Source organism: Ambystoma mexicanum, chromosome 8 (assembly GCF_040938575.1).
Source record: "Ambystoma mexicanum isolate Mex_15411 chromosome 8, UKY_AmexF1_1, whole genome shotgun sequence".
Lineage (NCBI taxonomy): Eukaryota > Metazoa > Chordata > Amphibia > Caudata > Ambystomatidae > Ambystoma > Ambystoma mexicanum.
Window position 1 is genome coordinate 18,034,450 of NC_090929.1, and position 16,444 is coordinate 18,050,893.

Genomic DNA, 16,444 nt, shown 5'->3' on the forward strand with positions numbered 1-16,444 from the left:
AGTTACTTAGTATCGCTGATCTCACAGCTGTCCTTACTTCAAAGTTCATTCACAGGTCTGCCTTTCTTCGCGTCTCATCCACACGCGTGCATCCTTCACCAGCGATATAATTATGCTACTTCATTCGCTTCAACACATACCAGTCTCTCAGGTCGCTTGCCAACTCACCAGCTGTGTGCGTCTCTTTCTTGGTTTTGCTATTTCCAATTCACGAGTCAAGGTTAGTACCACAGGCTTGGCCTCGCCTCCTCAACTCTGCCGTTCACCCGGGAGGTTCGCTGGGGTCCTTGAGACACAGTGTATTCTTCAATTGCCGAATGTGCCCATCTCCATTTGTCTTTCGCAGCCTGTCGGAGGCAACAACCTCCAGTAGGGAACCCTTGGGGTTTTTGACGCACTGCTCTCGTCCCCTGGTCCGTCGCTCTGCTTCAGTGGGTGTGCCTTCATCCTGGATGTTCTGCTTGTGTTCCGCCTTGCTCAGAGTGTGTCTTTAGGTGTTGCCTTTTATTTGTGTAAGGAGAGCTAATTGGTATTAGGTGTAAAGAGTAAAGTGCTTGACTTTGCCTGACCCGATTAACGGGACATGTCTAGTATGATAGTATGATGTGGGAGAGTTAGTCTGGTTACTCTCAGTCACCCTCTTCTTCGGCACAGTGTTTGTGTAAAAAGAGGGGAGGGAGAGTTGGGACTTCAGAAAATCCAAAAAAATGGGATGGGGTAGATCAACAAAAAAGGGGGGAATACCACGTCTAACCATCGGTTACCTCACCCCTGCTCCCTGAAGACCCCTCTCCCAGGTGATCCTCCCGCACTGGTCCAGCCCCAGGGTCTGAATCCAAAGGCAATGGCCGTGCCCTGGCCACCTGAGAGAGAGATCCCCGGGGACTAGCAGGAGAGACACCCTCTGGTTTCTCACAGAAGCAGGCTGCAAAGTTTGAATGTGGTGCCACCCTCAATGATTTTTATCTTCTGATTGAGCCTCGATTCCTTCACCATGACCCCAAATCCCCATAAAAGTGGCGACTGAGCAATTTTCACTTTAGAAGATCTGGGACTGCAAGAAGCAGGACACTTGAAGACTCGATATGAAAAAACCTGGCTGGTACTTGAAATCTTCATGGAAGCACCGCAGTGGCAAGGTTCTGGCTCAGTACCTGGGGGAAAACCTCTGCCAAGGTCAGATAAGGACACGCGGGTGGGATCAGCCTTGCCCCCTTGTGCCCTCTGGAATCCTTTAACATGGTAACTGCTCTGAATGCCAACAATGACGAGGTATGGGTATTAACATGAGACACACAGAAACTAACCAGCAGTTCTACTGCACCCATCTATCAGCGGAGCTGCACATTCGCCAGACCAGGATAGTCTGCAACATACCCCAGCTCCAGTGGGCCTTTCCTGTGTCCTCCAGCTGCTCTACCGTCCTGTGACCCATGTACTACAGGCACTGTGGGATTCTCAGAAACAGTGCAGTCCCTCAGCATACCATCGTATTTGTCAGCTTGACAGTTTCTCACGAGGACCAGAATAATTCTGACAGCAGCTGTCACGAGACCAGACTTTGGTCCAGGACAGTATCTTATCGCAGGAGTACATAGAAGCACTCAAGATGGCACCCCCGGGCAACACTCACTCAGAAACCTGATATCAGGGTCACCTCCCAGTCAGCCAATCACCTATAGATAGATCAGTACGTCTACACGAAGGGGAAGTACCCTGCTGACGAAAGCCTGGGAAGATGCAGAGCCATTGCAGGATGTGGAACCCGTAAAATACAAACATGCTGTCGGGCAAGTGAACGAACGCTGAACTGTGAGTGTCCTGGAGCCCTAGAGAGAAGAACAATTGGTGGTGGGGTGACCCTGGAAGAGCCAGGGTGGGCACCGGGCCCGTACAACAGCGCCAAGACCACCGGATGGACACTGCTGCAGGTGACATGACTCCCTGGTGAAAGGCCGAAGCGAGTAGAAGTGGGAGGACTGCTGGCAGGGGACGTAGAGGAGGCTGGCTCGCTGCGAAGAAAAGGAACTGCTGCCAGACCCACAAGAGTCCCAGAACTGTTTCTGAAGAAGAGAGAAGGTAACAGGGGATCGGGGAAACATGGGAAGAATAACAAGGAAAGTAACACTGAACAAATGACTTGCTCCAGTACAAAAGGAGAGTTACAATAAGTGAACTGTGATGAAATAAGTGCGATATCCATATCACTCAGTGAAGGAGAATTGTATATAAAAGAATTGCTATTGTCAAAGGTGAAGAGTGATAAATTATGTGAAGGAACAAGCGTATTTCCTGGAGGGGAGGAAAATAGAAATACAGTACATTCGCTAAATGTGAACTCTGATGATATTAAGAAGGAGAGAATAACCTTTCCAGAGATGGACCCGCATGAAGGAGAGAGCTCTTATAAATTTGAATACAAGAAAGAGATAGAGATCCTCAAAGAGGGGAACAAACCATGGAAAATATTCCTATCTGTAAAAGAAAGGAAAGCCTTTGAGATACCCGAAGCAAAAGGGTCTGAAATAAGGGAAACAGAATATCAAGAGTTAAAGGCATATATAGCCTATATAACCAAACAAGTGGGACAAAGTAAAGCCTTGCCTAAAGTGAGATAGCAACTCTCTACTGTGAGAAAGGAACTGTTGGAAGTGATAAACAGAACTGCCTAAGAAAAGAACATATAACCAGAGAACCAGTGCTGAGAAGAAGGAGAAGGAGAAGGAGAAGGAGAAGGAGAAGAAGAAGAAGATGAAGTAGGAGGTGATGGAGGAAGCAGAGGAGAAGGGAGTCATTCCCCTGCCTTGATTTTGTTATAAGTGATATTGTCAGATAGTATTAGTCATTCTCCTGCCTTGATCTTGTCATGATAAGTGATAGGGTCAGATAGTATTAGTCATTCTCCTGCCTTGATTTTGTTATGATAAGCGATAGGGTCAGATAGTATTAGTCATTCTCCTGCCTTGATTTTGTTATGATAAGCGATAGGGTCAGATAGTATTAGTCATTCTCCTGCCTTGATCTTGTCATGATAAGTGATAGGGTCAGATAGTATTAGTCATTCTCCTGCCTTGATTTTGTTATGATAAGCGATAGGGTCAGATAGTATTAGTCATTCTCCTGCCTTGATTTTGTTATAAGCGATAGGGTCAGACAGTATTAGTCATTCTCCTTCCTTGATTTTGTTATAAGCGATAGGGTCAGACAGTATTAGTCATTCTCCTTCCTTGGTTTTGTTATGATAAGCGATAGGGTCAGACAGTATTAGTCATTCTCCTGCCTTGAATTTGTTATGATAAGCGATAGGGGTCAGATAGTATTAGTCATTCTCCTGCCTTGATCTTGTCATGATAAGCAATAGGGTCAGATAGTATTAGTCATTCTCCTGCCTTGATCTTGTCATGATAAGCGATAGTGTCAGATAGTATTAGTCATTCTCCTGCCTTGATTTTGTTATGATAAGCGATAGGGTCAGATAGTATTAGTCATTCTCCTGCCTTGATTTTGTTATGATAAGCGATAGGGTCAGATAGTATTAGTCATTATCCTGCCTTGATTTTGTTATGATAAGCGATAGGGTCAGAGAGTATTGGTCATTCTCCTGCCTTGATTTTGTTATGATAAGCGATAGGGTCAGATAGTATTAGTCATTATCCTGCCTTGATTTTGTTATGATAAGCGATAGGGTCAGAGAGTATTGGTCATTCTCCTGCCTTGATTTTGTTATGATAAGCGATAGGGTCAGATAGTATTAGTCATTCTCCTGCCTTGATTTTGTTATGATAAGCGATAGGGTCAGATAGTATTAGTCATTCTCCTGCCTTGATTTTGTTATGATAAGCGATAGGGTCAGATAGTATTGGTCATTCTCCTGCCTTGATTTTGTTATGATAAGTGATAGGGTCAGATAGTATTAGTCATTCTCCTGCCTTGATCTTGTCATGATAAGTGATAGGGTCAGATAGTATTAGTCATTCTCCTGCCTTGATCTTGTCATGATCAGCGATAGGGTCAGATAGTATTAGTCATTCTCCTGCCTTGATCTTGTTATGATCAGCAATAGGGTCAGATAGTATTAGTCATTCTCCTGCCTTGATCTTGTTATGATAAGCAATAGGGTCAAATAGTATTAGTCATTCTCCTGCCTTGATTTTGTTATAAGCGATAGGGTCAAATAGTATTAGTCATTCTCCTGCCTTGATTTTGTTATGATAAGCGATAGGGTCAGATAGTATTAGTCATTCTCCTGCCTTGATTTTGTTATGATAAGCGATAGGGTCAGATAGTATTAGTCATTCTCCTGCCTTGATTTTGTTATGATAAGCGATAGGGTCAGATAGTATTGGTCATTCTCCTGCCTTGATTTTGTTATGATAAGCGATAGGGTCAGATAGTATTGGTCATTCTCCTGCCTTGATTTTGTTATGATAAGTGATAGGGTCAGATAGTATTAGTCATTCTGCCTGCCTTGATCTTGTCATAAGTGATAGGGTCAGATAGTATTAGTCATTCTCCTGCCTTGATCTTGTTATGATCAGCGATAGGGTCAGATAGTATTAGTCATTCTCCTGCCTTGATCTTGTTATGATAAGCGATAGGGTCAGATAGTATTAGTCATTCTCCTGCCTTGATCTTGTTATGATCAGCGATAGGGTCAGATAGTATTAGTCATTCTCCTGCCTTAATTTTGTTATGATAAGCGATAGGGTCAGATAGTATTAGTCATTCTCCTGCCTTGATCTTGTTATGATAAGCGATAGGGTCAGATAGTATTAGTCATTCTCCTGCCTTGATCTTGTTATGATAAGCGATAGGGTCAGATAGTATTAGTCATTCTCCTGCCTTGATTTTGTTATAAGCGATAGGGTCAAATAGTATTAGTCATTCTCCTGCCTTGATTTTGTTATGATAAGCGATAGGGTCAGATAGTATTAGTCATTCTCCTGCCTTGATTTTGTTATGATAAGTGATAGGGTCAGACAGTATTAGTTTGGATGGTAGAATGATTCTTTTGGGACATTGAGAAACAGACGAGCATCTTAGTTATTCCTTAGGTAGGGAACACCCCATAGCAATAGGGACTATTATTTAATAACATGTGCCTAGAATGTCTGCATCCTTCTTCGGACCTGTCACAGAACCCATTTGCTTCAGAGTGTTCTGCCCATTGTGGGACCAAGAAACTAATCATAAATTAATTGTTGGTACTGTCCATCTGGGTCCCTAATATAGATGAAATCAGTCAACTGTGATCCTTATATTATTTATAGTTTGGTCTCCCACAGACAACCTTACTGGAAAGCGTCAACCACGATTGTGTGAGTCTGCACCTTGTGCTCCATTATCAACTCCTGGGATAATTAGACTTGGGCCCCATGCACCTCCGGAATAGGAGGACTCTGGTACACCATCCTCAGTGTTCCACCTGCACTGCCGCACCCGGTGGATCAGTCGCTCAGCACACCTATGCTCGTGGCCCATTCTACAAGGCACCCGAGGTAGGGTATGGACACAGACAAGCTATCCCTCCACAGATGAATTAGAAACACTTCCCAAGTCTTTAGCACATCTGAGCATCTCAGGGGAACAGCAATAGGCATAGTCTGAGCGGTTTGCGATTAGTACTTCATCAACAGATCTTAACTCCCCCACTTGCCAATACCATCAGGGGGAAGGTCGATGTCCCACGTTTAAGTTGAGCACCCCACCCACTGATGCTTAAACTTGCATGCAGGCCTCCCTCACCCTTCCCAGTTCCCAGGAGTATGGCATACAGTGGACCATAATAGACACACCAGGATAACATACTGGCATTTGAATCTGCCACAGGCTGTGCGGAAGGCTGGAGCTTTTCTGTCACATGACCTTCTTGGAATAGCAAGGAATGTGGGAAAAGCTGGAGCTTTCCTGTCAGATGCCACTCTTGGAAAAGCAGGGAATGTGGGAAAGGCTGGAGCTTTCCTGTCACATGCTGCTCTTGGAACAGCATGGAATGTGGTAAAGGCTGGAGCTTTCCTGTCACATGCTGCTCTTGGAATACCAGGAAATGTGGGAAATGCTGGAGCATTCCTGTCACCTGCCACTCTTGAAATAGCAAGGAATGTGGGAAAGGCGGGTGCTTTCCTGCCACATGCTGCTCTTGGAATACCAGGAAATGTGGGAAATGCTGGAGCATTCCTGTCACATGCCACTCTTCGAAAAGCAAGGAATGTGGGAAATTTTGGAGCATTCCTGTCACAGGCCACTCATGGAAAAGCAGGGAATGTGGGAAAGGCTGGAGCTTTCCTGTCATATTTTTTTTTTATTTATGTATTTAGACATTTGTTAAGCGCACTGAACCCGGGGCATCTCGGCGCTGGTTACAGGAGCGTTCCTGACACATGCCGCTCTTGGAATAAGAGGGAATTTGGACAAGGCAGGAACGTTGCTGCCACATGCCGCTCTTGGAATAGCAGGGAATGTGGGAACGGCAGGAGCGTTCCCGTCGCATGCGCTTCTTGGAACAGTAGGGAATGTGGGCAGGGAATGTGGGAATGGCAGGAGTGTTCCCGTCACATGCTGCTCTTTGAATACAGGGAATGTGGCAACGGCAGGAGCGTTCCCGTCACATGCTGTTCTTGGAATAGCAAGGAATGTGGGAACGGCAGGAGCGTTCCCGTCGCATACTGCTCTTGGAACAGCAGGGAATGTGGGAATGTCAGGAGCGTTCCCGTCACATGCTGCTCTTGGAATAGCAAGGAATGTGAGAACGGCAGGAGCGTTCCAGCCGCATGCTGCTCTTGGAATAGCAGGGAATGTGGGAATGGCAGGAGCGTTCCCGTCACATGCCGCTCTTGGAATACAGGGAATGTGGGAACGGCAGGAGCGTTCCCGTTGCATGCTGCTCTTGGAATAGCAAGGAATGTGGGAAAAGCTGGAGCATTCCTGTCACAGGACACTCTTGGAAAAGCAGGGAATGTGGGAAAGGTGGGAGCTTTCCTGCCACATGCTGCCTTTGGAATACCAGGAAATGTGGGAAAGGCTGGAGCATTCCTGTCGCATTCCACTCTTGCAATAGCAAGGAATGTGGGAAAGGCTGGAGCATTCGTGTCACAGGCTATGCTTGGAATAACAATGAATGTGGGAAAAGCTGGAGCATTCCTGTCACAGGCCACTCTTGGAAAAGTAGGAAATGAGGGAAAGGCTGGAGCTTTCCTGTCATATTGATTTTTTATTTATGTATTTAGACATTTGTTAAGCGCACTGAACCTGGGGCATGTGAGTGCTGGTTACAGGAGCGTTCCTGACACATGCCGCTCTTGGAATAAGAGGGAATTTGGACAATGCAGGAACGTTGCTGCCACATGCCGCTCTTGGAATAGCAGGGAATGTGGGAACGGCAGGAGCGTTCCCGTCGCATGCGCTTCTTGGAACAGTAGGGAATGTGGGCAGGGAATGTGGGAATGGCAGGAGTGTTCCCGTCACATGCTGCTCTTGGAATAGCAAGGAATGTGGGAACGGCAGGAGCGTTCCCGTCGCATACTGCTCTTGGAACAGCAGGGAATGTGGGAATGGCAGGAACGTTCCTGTCACATGCTGCTCTTGGAATACAGGGAATGTGGGAATGGCAGGAGCGTTCCCGTCGCATGCTGCTCTTGGAATAGCAAGGAATGTGGGAACGGCAGGAGCGTTCCCGTCGCATACTGCTCTTGGAACAGCAGGGAATGTGGGAATGTCAGGAGCGTTCCCGTCACATGCTGCTCTTGGAATAGCAAGGAATGTGAGAACGGCAGGAGCGTTCCAGCCGCATGCTGCTCTTGGAATAGCAGGGAATGTGGGAACGGCAGGAGCGTTCCCGTCGCATACTGCTCTTGGAACAGCAGGGAATGTGGGAACGGCAGGAACGTTCCTGTCACATGCTGCTCTTGGAATACAGGGAATGTGGGAATGGCAGGAGCGTTCCCGTCGCATGCTGCTCGTGGAATAGCAGTTAATGTGGGAACGGCAGGAGCGTTACCGACACATGTACTCTTGGAATACAGGGAATGTGAGAACGGCAGGAGCGTTCCTGTCGCATGCTGCTCTTGGAATAGCAGGGAATGTGGAAACGGCAGGAGCGTTCCCGTCACATGCCGCTCTTGGAATACAGGGAATGTGGGAACGGCAGGAGAGTTCCCGTCACATGCCGCTCTTGGAATACAGGGAATGTGGGGACGGCAAGAGTGTTCCCGTCACATGCCACTCTTGAATACAGGGAATGTGGGAACGGCAGGAGCGTTCTCATCGCATGCTGCTCTTGGAATAGCAGTGAATGTGGGAACAGCAGGAGTGTTCACGTCGCATGCTGCTCTTGGAATAGCAGGGAATGTGGGAACGGCAGGAGCGTTCCTGTCACATGCCGCTCTTGGAATACAGGGAATGTGGGAATGGCGGGAGCGTTCCAGTCGCATGCTGCTCTTGGAATAGCAGAGAATGTGGGAATGGCAGGAGCGTTCCCGTCACATGCCGCTCTTGGAATACAGGGAATGAGGGAATGGCAGGAGCGTTCCCGTTGCATGCTGCTCTTGGAATAGCAAGGAAAGTGGGAAAAGCTGGAGCATTCCTGTCACAGGACACTCTTGGAAAAGCAGGGAATGTGGGAAAGGTGGGAGATTTCCTGCCACATGCTGCCTTTGGAATACCAGGAAATGTAGGAAAGGCTGGAGCATTCCTGTCGCATTCCACTCTTGCAATAGCAAGGAATGTGGGAAAGGCTGGAGCATTCGTGTCACAGGCTATGCTTGGAATAACAATGAATGTGGGAAAAGCTGGAGCATTCCTGTCACAGGCCACTCTTGGAAAAGTAGGAAATGAGGGAAAGGCTGGAGCTTTCCTGTCATATTGATTTTTTATTTATGTATTTAGACATTTGTTAAGCGCACTGAACCTGGGGCATGTGAGTGCTGGTTACAGGAGCGTTCCTGACACATGCCGCTCTTGGAATAAGAGGGAATTTGGACAATGCAGGAACGTTGCTGCCACATGCCGCTCTTGGAATAGCAGGGAATGTGGGAACGGCAGGAGCGATCCCGTCGCATGCGCTTCTTGGAACAGCAGGGAATGTGGGCAGGGAATGTGGGAATGGCAGGAGTGTTCCCGTCACATGCTGCTCTTGGAATACAGGGAATGTGGCAATGGCAGGAGCGTTCCCGTCACATGCTGCTCTTGGAATAGCAAGGAATGTGGGAACGGCAGGAGCGTTCCCGTCGCATACTGCTCTTGGAACAGCAGGGAATGTGGGAATGGCAGGAGCGTTCCTGTCACATGCTGCTGTTGGAATACAGGGAATGTGGGAACGGCAGGAGCGTTCCCGTCGCATGCTGCACGTGGAATAGCAGGTAATGTGGGAACGGCAGGAGCGTTACCGACACATGTACTCTTGGAATACAGGGAATGTGAGAACGGCAGGAGCGTTCCTGTCGCATGCTGCTCTTGGAATAGCAGGGAATGTGGGAACGGCAGGAGCGTTCCCTTCACATGCCGCTCTTGGAATACAGGGAATGTGGGAACGGCAGGAGCGTTCCCGTCACATACCGCTCTTGGAATACAGGGAATGTGGGAGCGGCAAGAGGGTTCCCGTCACATGCCGCTCTTGAATACAGGGAATGTGGGAACGGCAGGAGCGTTCTCATCGCATGCTGCTATTGGAATAGCAGTGAATGTGGGAACAGCAGGAGCGTTCACGTCGCATGCTGCTCTTGGAATAACAGGGAATGTGGGAACGGCAGGAGCGTTCCTGTCACATGCGCTCTTGGAATAAAGGGAATGTGGGAACGGCAGGAGCGTTCCCGTCACATGCTTCTCTTGGAATAGCAGGGAATGTGGGAACGTTAGGAGCGTTCCAGTTACATGCCACGCTTGCAATACAGGGAATGTGGGAACGGCAGGAGCGTTCCCGTCGCATGCTGCTCGTGGAATAGCAGGTAATGTGGGAACAGCAGGAGCGTTACCGACACATGTACTCTTGGAATACAGGGAATGTGAGAATGGCAGGAGCGTTCCTGTCGCATGCTGCTCTTGGAATAGCAGGGAATGTGGGAACGGCAGGAGCGTTCCCGTCACATGCCGCTCTTGGAATACAGGGAATGTGGGAACGGCAGGAGCGTTCCCGTCACATGTCGCTCTTGGAATACAGGGAATGTGGGAACGGCAAGAGTGTTCCCGTCACATGCCGCTCTTGAATACAGGGAATGTGGGAACGGCAGGAGCGTTCTCATCGCATGCTGCTCTTGGAATAGCAGTAAATGTGGGAACAGCAGGAGCGTTCACGTCGCATGCTGCTCTTGGAATAGCAGGGAATGTGGGAACGGCAGGAGCGTTCCTGTCACATGCCGCTCTTGGAATACAGGGAATGTGGGAACGGCAGGAGCGTTCCCGTCACATGCTTCTCTTGGAATAGCAGGGAATGTGGGAACATTAGGAGCGTTCCCGTCACATGCCACGCTTGGAATACAGGGAATGTGGGAAAGGCAGGAGCGTTCCCGTTGCATGCTGCTCTTGGAATACAGAAGCATTCCCGTCATATGCTGCTCTTGGAATTGCAAGGAATGAGGGTAGGGCAGCAGAGTTCCTGCCACATTAGCAGGAAACGAGGGAAAGGCTGGAGAATTCCTGTCACAAATGCTGCTCTGGGAATAGAAAGGAGTGTGAGAAAGGCTGTAGTGTTTCTGTCACTTGATGCTCTTGAGTTAGCTGGAGCTGTGGAGAATGGTGCAGTATTCATATCAGTTAACGGTCCTGGTATTTCAAGAGCTTCCTGTCGTGCCCCTGTCATCTAATAGTAGGGATTGTGGAGAAGGGCAGAGTATTTCTACTCGATATCTTCAAGGTGGCCCCACACCGTAACACTTTCTGTCACACAACACCCAATGGTGTTTTGTGGAGGGTAACATTTCTAGATTCTTATAAAGTGCAGAAATGCAGTGGACCCATGTTTAGCAGGAGAGGACGCGTTAGGAGCAGCCCTCACTGCTCACAGGCGGCCATTGGATACACTCTACATACCACATTCAGAGTCACGTACCTCATCGTCCTTGTACCAGGAGAGATTCTCAGCTGTCAGAACGAACCAATACTCCTTGGAGCCTCCCTTCATGATACCGATGTTGTTGATTGTCAACCAGCCTTTCCGAATGACCTAAGAGAAGAGGGCATATATTCAAATTAGAGTAGCAGCTTGCAAATGGACCCCAAGCAATTACGCATGGAGAGTACCCTCAAGAAGGAGCACAGAGTGGCACACCAGGGTAGAGAGTGGGTCACACCAGGTCAGAATGGGCGGCAAACAATGCAGAGATTGCGGTGCAACAGAACAGTGTGGCACACCAGGGTAGAGATGGTAGCACACCAGGGTAGAGTTGGTGGCACACATTTTAGCACACCAGTCAACAGGTGCCAGATGGATGCCAAGGCAGAGTTTGTGGAAAATTAGGGCACATGGTGTGGCACAATGGGTCAGAGAGAGTAGAACAACCAGGAAAACAGAGTGTGGAACAATTGGTTATTGTGTTGCACACAAGGGCAGAAAGGAGTTCACACTAGAGCACAGAGCATTACACAAGAGAACGCATAGCATTGCACTCCGGAGCAGATAGGGTGGCACACCAGGGCACAAAGCATGGCACAGCAGGCCAGAAAGAGAGAAGGAGCTAAAACAGGACACAACGTTTGGTACATTTATTAACAGAATGTGGCTGCACTCTGTGCAGCAATGGGGCACAGGGTATGGCAGATTGCAAACTGAGTGTGTTGCACAGGAGACACAATAGATCAGTGTGGCACACCAGTGCACAGAGTATTCTACATCAGAGTACAGACTGGTAAATGAGGGCAAGGAAAGTGGTACACCACAATTAAAAGAGTTTCCAAATAAGGGTGGGACATAGCACTCATGGACACATTCTTACTAGGGCAAAACAGGGCACAGTGTGGCACACTTGTCAGATTGCAACAAACAAGGGATGAATGGGACAGACTATGGCACAGAAAGTGGATACATCACAACATAGAGCATGGCACACACCAGGGCGTGAAGCAGGGGATTTGCCAGGATACAGTGCATTGGATACACCAGGACACACATCAATCCGAAGACAAGGAAAGACAAGAAGCACAACGGAGGGGGCATGCCAGGGAAGAGCATTACAAATACCAGGGCACAGAGCATGGAAGACGCCGGGGCAGAGCATTACAAACACCAGGACACAGAGCATGGAAGACGCCGGGGCGCAGCATTACAAACACCAGGACACAGAGTATGGAAGACGCCAGGGCAGAGCATTACAAACACCAGGACACAGAGCATGGAAGAGCCAGAGAAGAGCATTACAAACACCAGGACACAGAGCATGGAAGAGCCAGGGAAGAGCATTACAAATACCAGGACACAGAGCATGGAAGATGCCGGGCCAGAGCATTACAAACACCAGGACACAGAGCATGGAAGACGCCAGGGCAGAGCATTACAAACACCAGGACACAGAGCATGGAAGACGCCGCAGCACAGCATTACAAACATCAGGACACAGAGCATGGAAGACGCCGGGGCAGAGCATTAAAAAAACAGGCCACAGAGCATGGAAGAGCCGGGGCAGAGCATGACAAACACCAGGATACAGAGCCTGGAAGACCCCGGGGCAGAGCATTACAAACACCAGAACACAGAGCATGGCACACACCAGGGCGAGAAGCAGGGGATTTGCCAGGATATAGTGCATTGGATACACCAGGGCACACATCAATCCAAAGCACAAGGAAAGACATTGTAGCACAAGAAGCACAGCGGAGGGGGCATGCCAGGGCAGAGCATAAAAAAAACCAGGACACAGAGCATGGAAGATGCAAGAGTTCAGAGCCTTGGGAGGCAACAGAGCACAAGAAGGGCTATGGCCCAGAGCCAGGAGTACATCAGGGCATGGTACTCACCACAGACCAGATAATGCACAATGGGAGACACAAAGGCACAGAGAATGGAAGGTGCCAGAGTTCAGAGTTTGGGAGGCAAAAGAGCACAAGAAGGGCTATGGCCCAGAGCCAGGGGTGCATCAGGGCATGGTACTCACCACAGACCAGATAATGCACAATGGGAGACACAAAGGCACAGAGCATGGGCACACCAGGTTTCAGAGAACAGGAGTAAAGGCCCAAGAGAATGGCACACAACAGCCCATACAAAAAAGACAATAGCATAGTACAAGGCATGGGGTAAGCAGGACATGCAGCGTGTCAATCACCGCGGCCCAGAGCAAGGTATGCACCATGGCACAAAGCAAGAGCTGCACCAGGGCAGAGCACAGACACAAGAGCCCAAAGCATATGGCATATCAGAACCTAATAACACAAAACAATGGGCAGCGCAGGGCATACAACATGCCAAACACCAGGACTCAGAACCAGGGATCACACGCAGGACCAGACCGAGGGATCATACCGGTGCCCAGAGTGAGCAATTTTCCAGGCGTCCTCTGCTGAGGGCTTAGGAAGACCAACCTGTAGCATTAGATATGGCTTCCCTCAAGTTATTCCTACACTCACAATGGTAACGTGACTGCTACCTGGCTTCGGTCTTAGGACGTAGTAGGGGTTATTCTGTAGTACACACAGAATAAAGGAAGGTTCACTCAGTACTTTTTACATTAAGATGTGAAGTAATATCTACAATAGCAGCTAATTACTTTACATTCAGAAAAGGAGCAATAAAAACAGTGAAGGGTCTCTAAAGACAGGGGATGATTTCGAGCAGTATGCAATACAATTCTACAGGCAGTTGACACCTTTGGATGCTTTGGTCAAGTTTAGATTAGTGTAAAACGTTTGTCCATATGAAATAATGGGACAAAGTCAAAAGGTAGCTCCGGGTTATAGGAAAAGGGCAATTGGAAGTTAACCAGGATCACCGGGAGATGCTGAGAGATAGCCTTTGGGTTGGCAATTATGAGGGATCCAAACCAGAAGAAATCCAACCCAAGGTTTGATGACATGGGAACCTTGGAAGTTATATTGCAATGTTGAAGCTGTGTTCCACCCTGGAGGAAGGAGTGCAGGCAACGCCCCTAGGCACAGAAGATCAGGATCAGCAACAGAATAGGGGTCACAAGACCAGCCAATGGTGAGGCACGTTCTAAGGACGCAGTGTCTCTCTCTCTCAGTGCCTCACCCAGTTACAATTGGATACCATTCTTTTGAAGGGGCCCTTTGTGAGGTCTAGGTCGGAGATTGAGTAAGCAAAATGGTCATGGTGGCCATTCCAGCCATGAAAACATGAACAAGAAAGACCACAAGGACAATGCCCAGTTTACAGGACTTAAAAACCCCATCAGTAGGACTTTTGCTCATTTTAAGGGAGCAAAGGATTGCTAATGCAGTAAAAAGGTTACTGCATATATATAGCTGCAAGCAGCTTGTAAAACTGACATGCTCACCCAGGCACAAAATAGAGCACTTTTGTAGTACCCCTGCCTGCATAGTCTAATGGACTACTAAGGCAGCTTATATCCAAAATTACAAAATGGGTTGTAGTCACCAGAGAGATAAACCTCACTGGAGAGAAAGATCAGGTCACCAAAAAGTTAGGGAAAAGTCTACAATGCTAAAAAACAGTCAGAAAGGAGCTAGAAAATGACATCTTAGCTAATAGAAGGATCACACTTGGGACCAAAGCGAGGGCTCAAACCAGGGCCCAGAACATGGCACACCCCAGCTTAGAGCACACGATACACACGTGCATATAGCACACGACACACACGGGTATAGAGCACAGGACAGACACAGGCTTAGAGCACAGGACACACCCGGGCTTAGAGCACAGCACAGGACACATCAGACTACAGAGCATGAAACACACCCAGGCCCAGAGCACGGGTCATGCCATAAACCAGGGTGTGGAACACAACAGAACCCAGATCAAGGGACATGCTACAGCCCAGAGCGAGGGATCACACTCGGGCCCAGATCAGGGGTTCGCACCTGGGCGCTAAGCGAGGGATTACACCAGGGCCCAGAGCACTGAATCACACCTTGGAGCGCAGGATCAAACAGTGTCTGGGGCGAGGGAACACACCTGGGCCCAGAGTGAGCAATGACAGTGGTGGCCAGAGCAAGGGATAAAACACTGGCCCAGAGCGAAGAACTCACCAGAGATCCGAGCATGCCATACACCAGTGCTCACGCCTAGTTATTATTGCTCTATTTTCTGTTTGTGCAACTGGATTTCAGAAATCTGAAAATGAGGAACTGTCCCTGAGATAATTGTTTATTGAAATTGTTTTTTCACAAATTATCCCTATGAAGAGTTCTTCATGATATGCAAAGGTTTGTCCTGATCTTCAAAGGTCATTCAGGACCCCTGATGTGGTCACATTCACATACACCAGTGCCCACAGCATGGGACACCATATAACTGGGGGTGTAACATTCTAGGGCAAGTTACACCAGTGCAGTTCAGTGGACTCCCCAGGGCCGAAAGCATAAAGCACACATGGGCCTAGATCATGTCACACACCTGGACCAACAGCATGGAGCACACTGGGAAACAGGGCATTACATACGACAGGGCAGATTATGCAGAAAAACGACAGGCAAAGCACATGGGACATGCAAGAGATGCACAGAGCATGAGTGCATGACATCCCACTGTAGAGAGCAGGGGCCCGAGGGGACACATCAGAGGACGCAGAATGGCACATAACAGGTGTAAGGAAGGCATGGTTATCAGAAATACGATGGACCCCCCAAGGAGTACAATCAGTATATGGGTGAGAAGAACGCCTAACCTAAACCTAAATCTAAGATGGGAGCAAGCTACGAGCATCAAAGTAAAGAAAACGCTGTCCTTGTGGTGTCGTGTCACAACAAAATGGCATATACTTATAAACCTATTGCCAAATCCTTACTCTATATAACAAAAGGGTGTGGGACAATGATATGTATACCAAGAGAGCGTAGTGCAAACTGAAATGTCCAAAAGGACTGCTGAACTAGTGCACTCCCTTCCCCACGTTACATTATGGAACAAGGCGGAACAGTGGCATGACTGTGAGCACCCCTTGAGTCTATAGGCATCAGGAAGCAGTTTCTTCAGAAAAGGCAAGATCTCTCGAATCAACGCTTGGCATCATAAGACTTTTTTCAAGCTCTCACCATGCAAGATTCCCTTCTTCTCCGGCTTCCTCGTGATACCCCTTTGTTGGGTTCACCTTTATCTTCACACCACTGTTAAGTAACTTTATCAAAATGCGGGATTCACTTACCCTTGCTTTCACTTGGCATCCCTCCGCCGGGTTCACTGTTGCCTTCAAATCCAAGTTCAGTTAACTTTACCAGTTCTACTATCTTATAACACCCAAGAGCACTTTTTTTTTTAAATCTTTATTTACACAACATCTATTACAAATCACAAGACAATCAATGTATAACAAATAAAACATTA

At 48.1% G+C, this 16,444-nt stretch overlaps 1 protein-coding gene across 10 annotated transcripts in view; it reads right to left on the bottom strand.

Moving 5' to 3' along the window:
- The window catches only part of DNM1 (dynamin 1), a 1,028,058-nt gene that overhangs the window by 336,613 nt on the left and 675,001 nt on the right, over positions 1-16,444 (bottom strand). For all 10 annotated transcript variants that reach the window (XM_069609157.1, XM_069609159.1, XM_069609155.1 and 7 more), the window contains one exon: positions 11,042-11,155. In XM_069609157.1, coding sequence (XP_069465258.1) covers positions 11,042-11,155 — 114 coding nt within the window. The remainder of the gene's footprint in view (positions 1-11,041; positions 11,156-16,444) is intronic.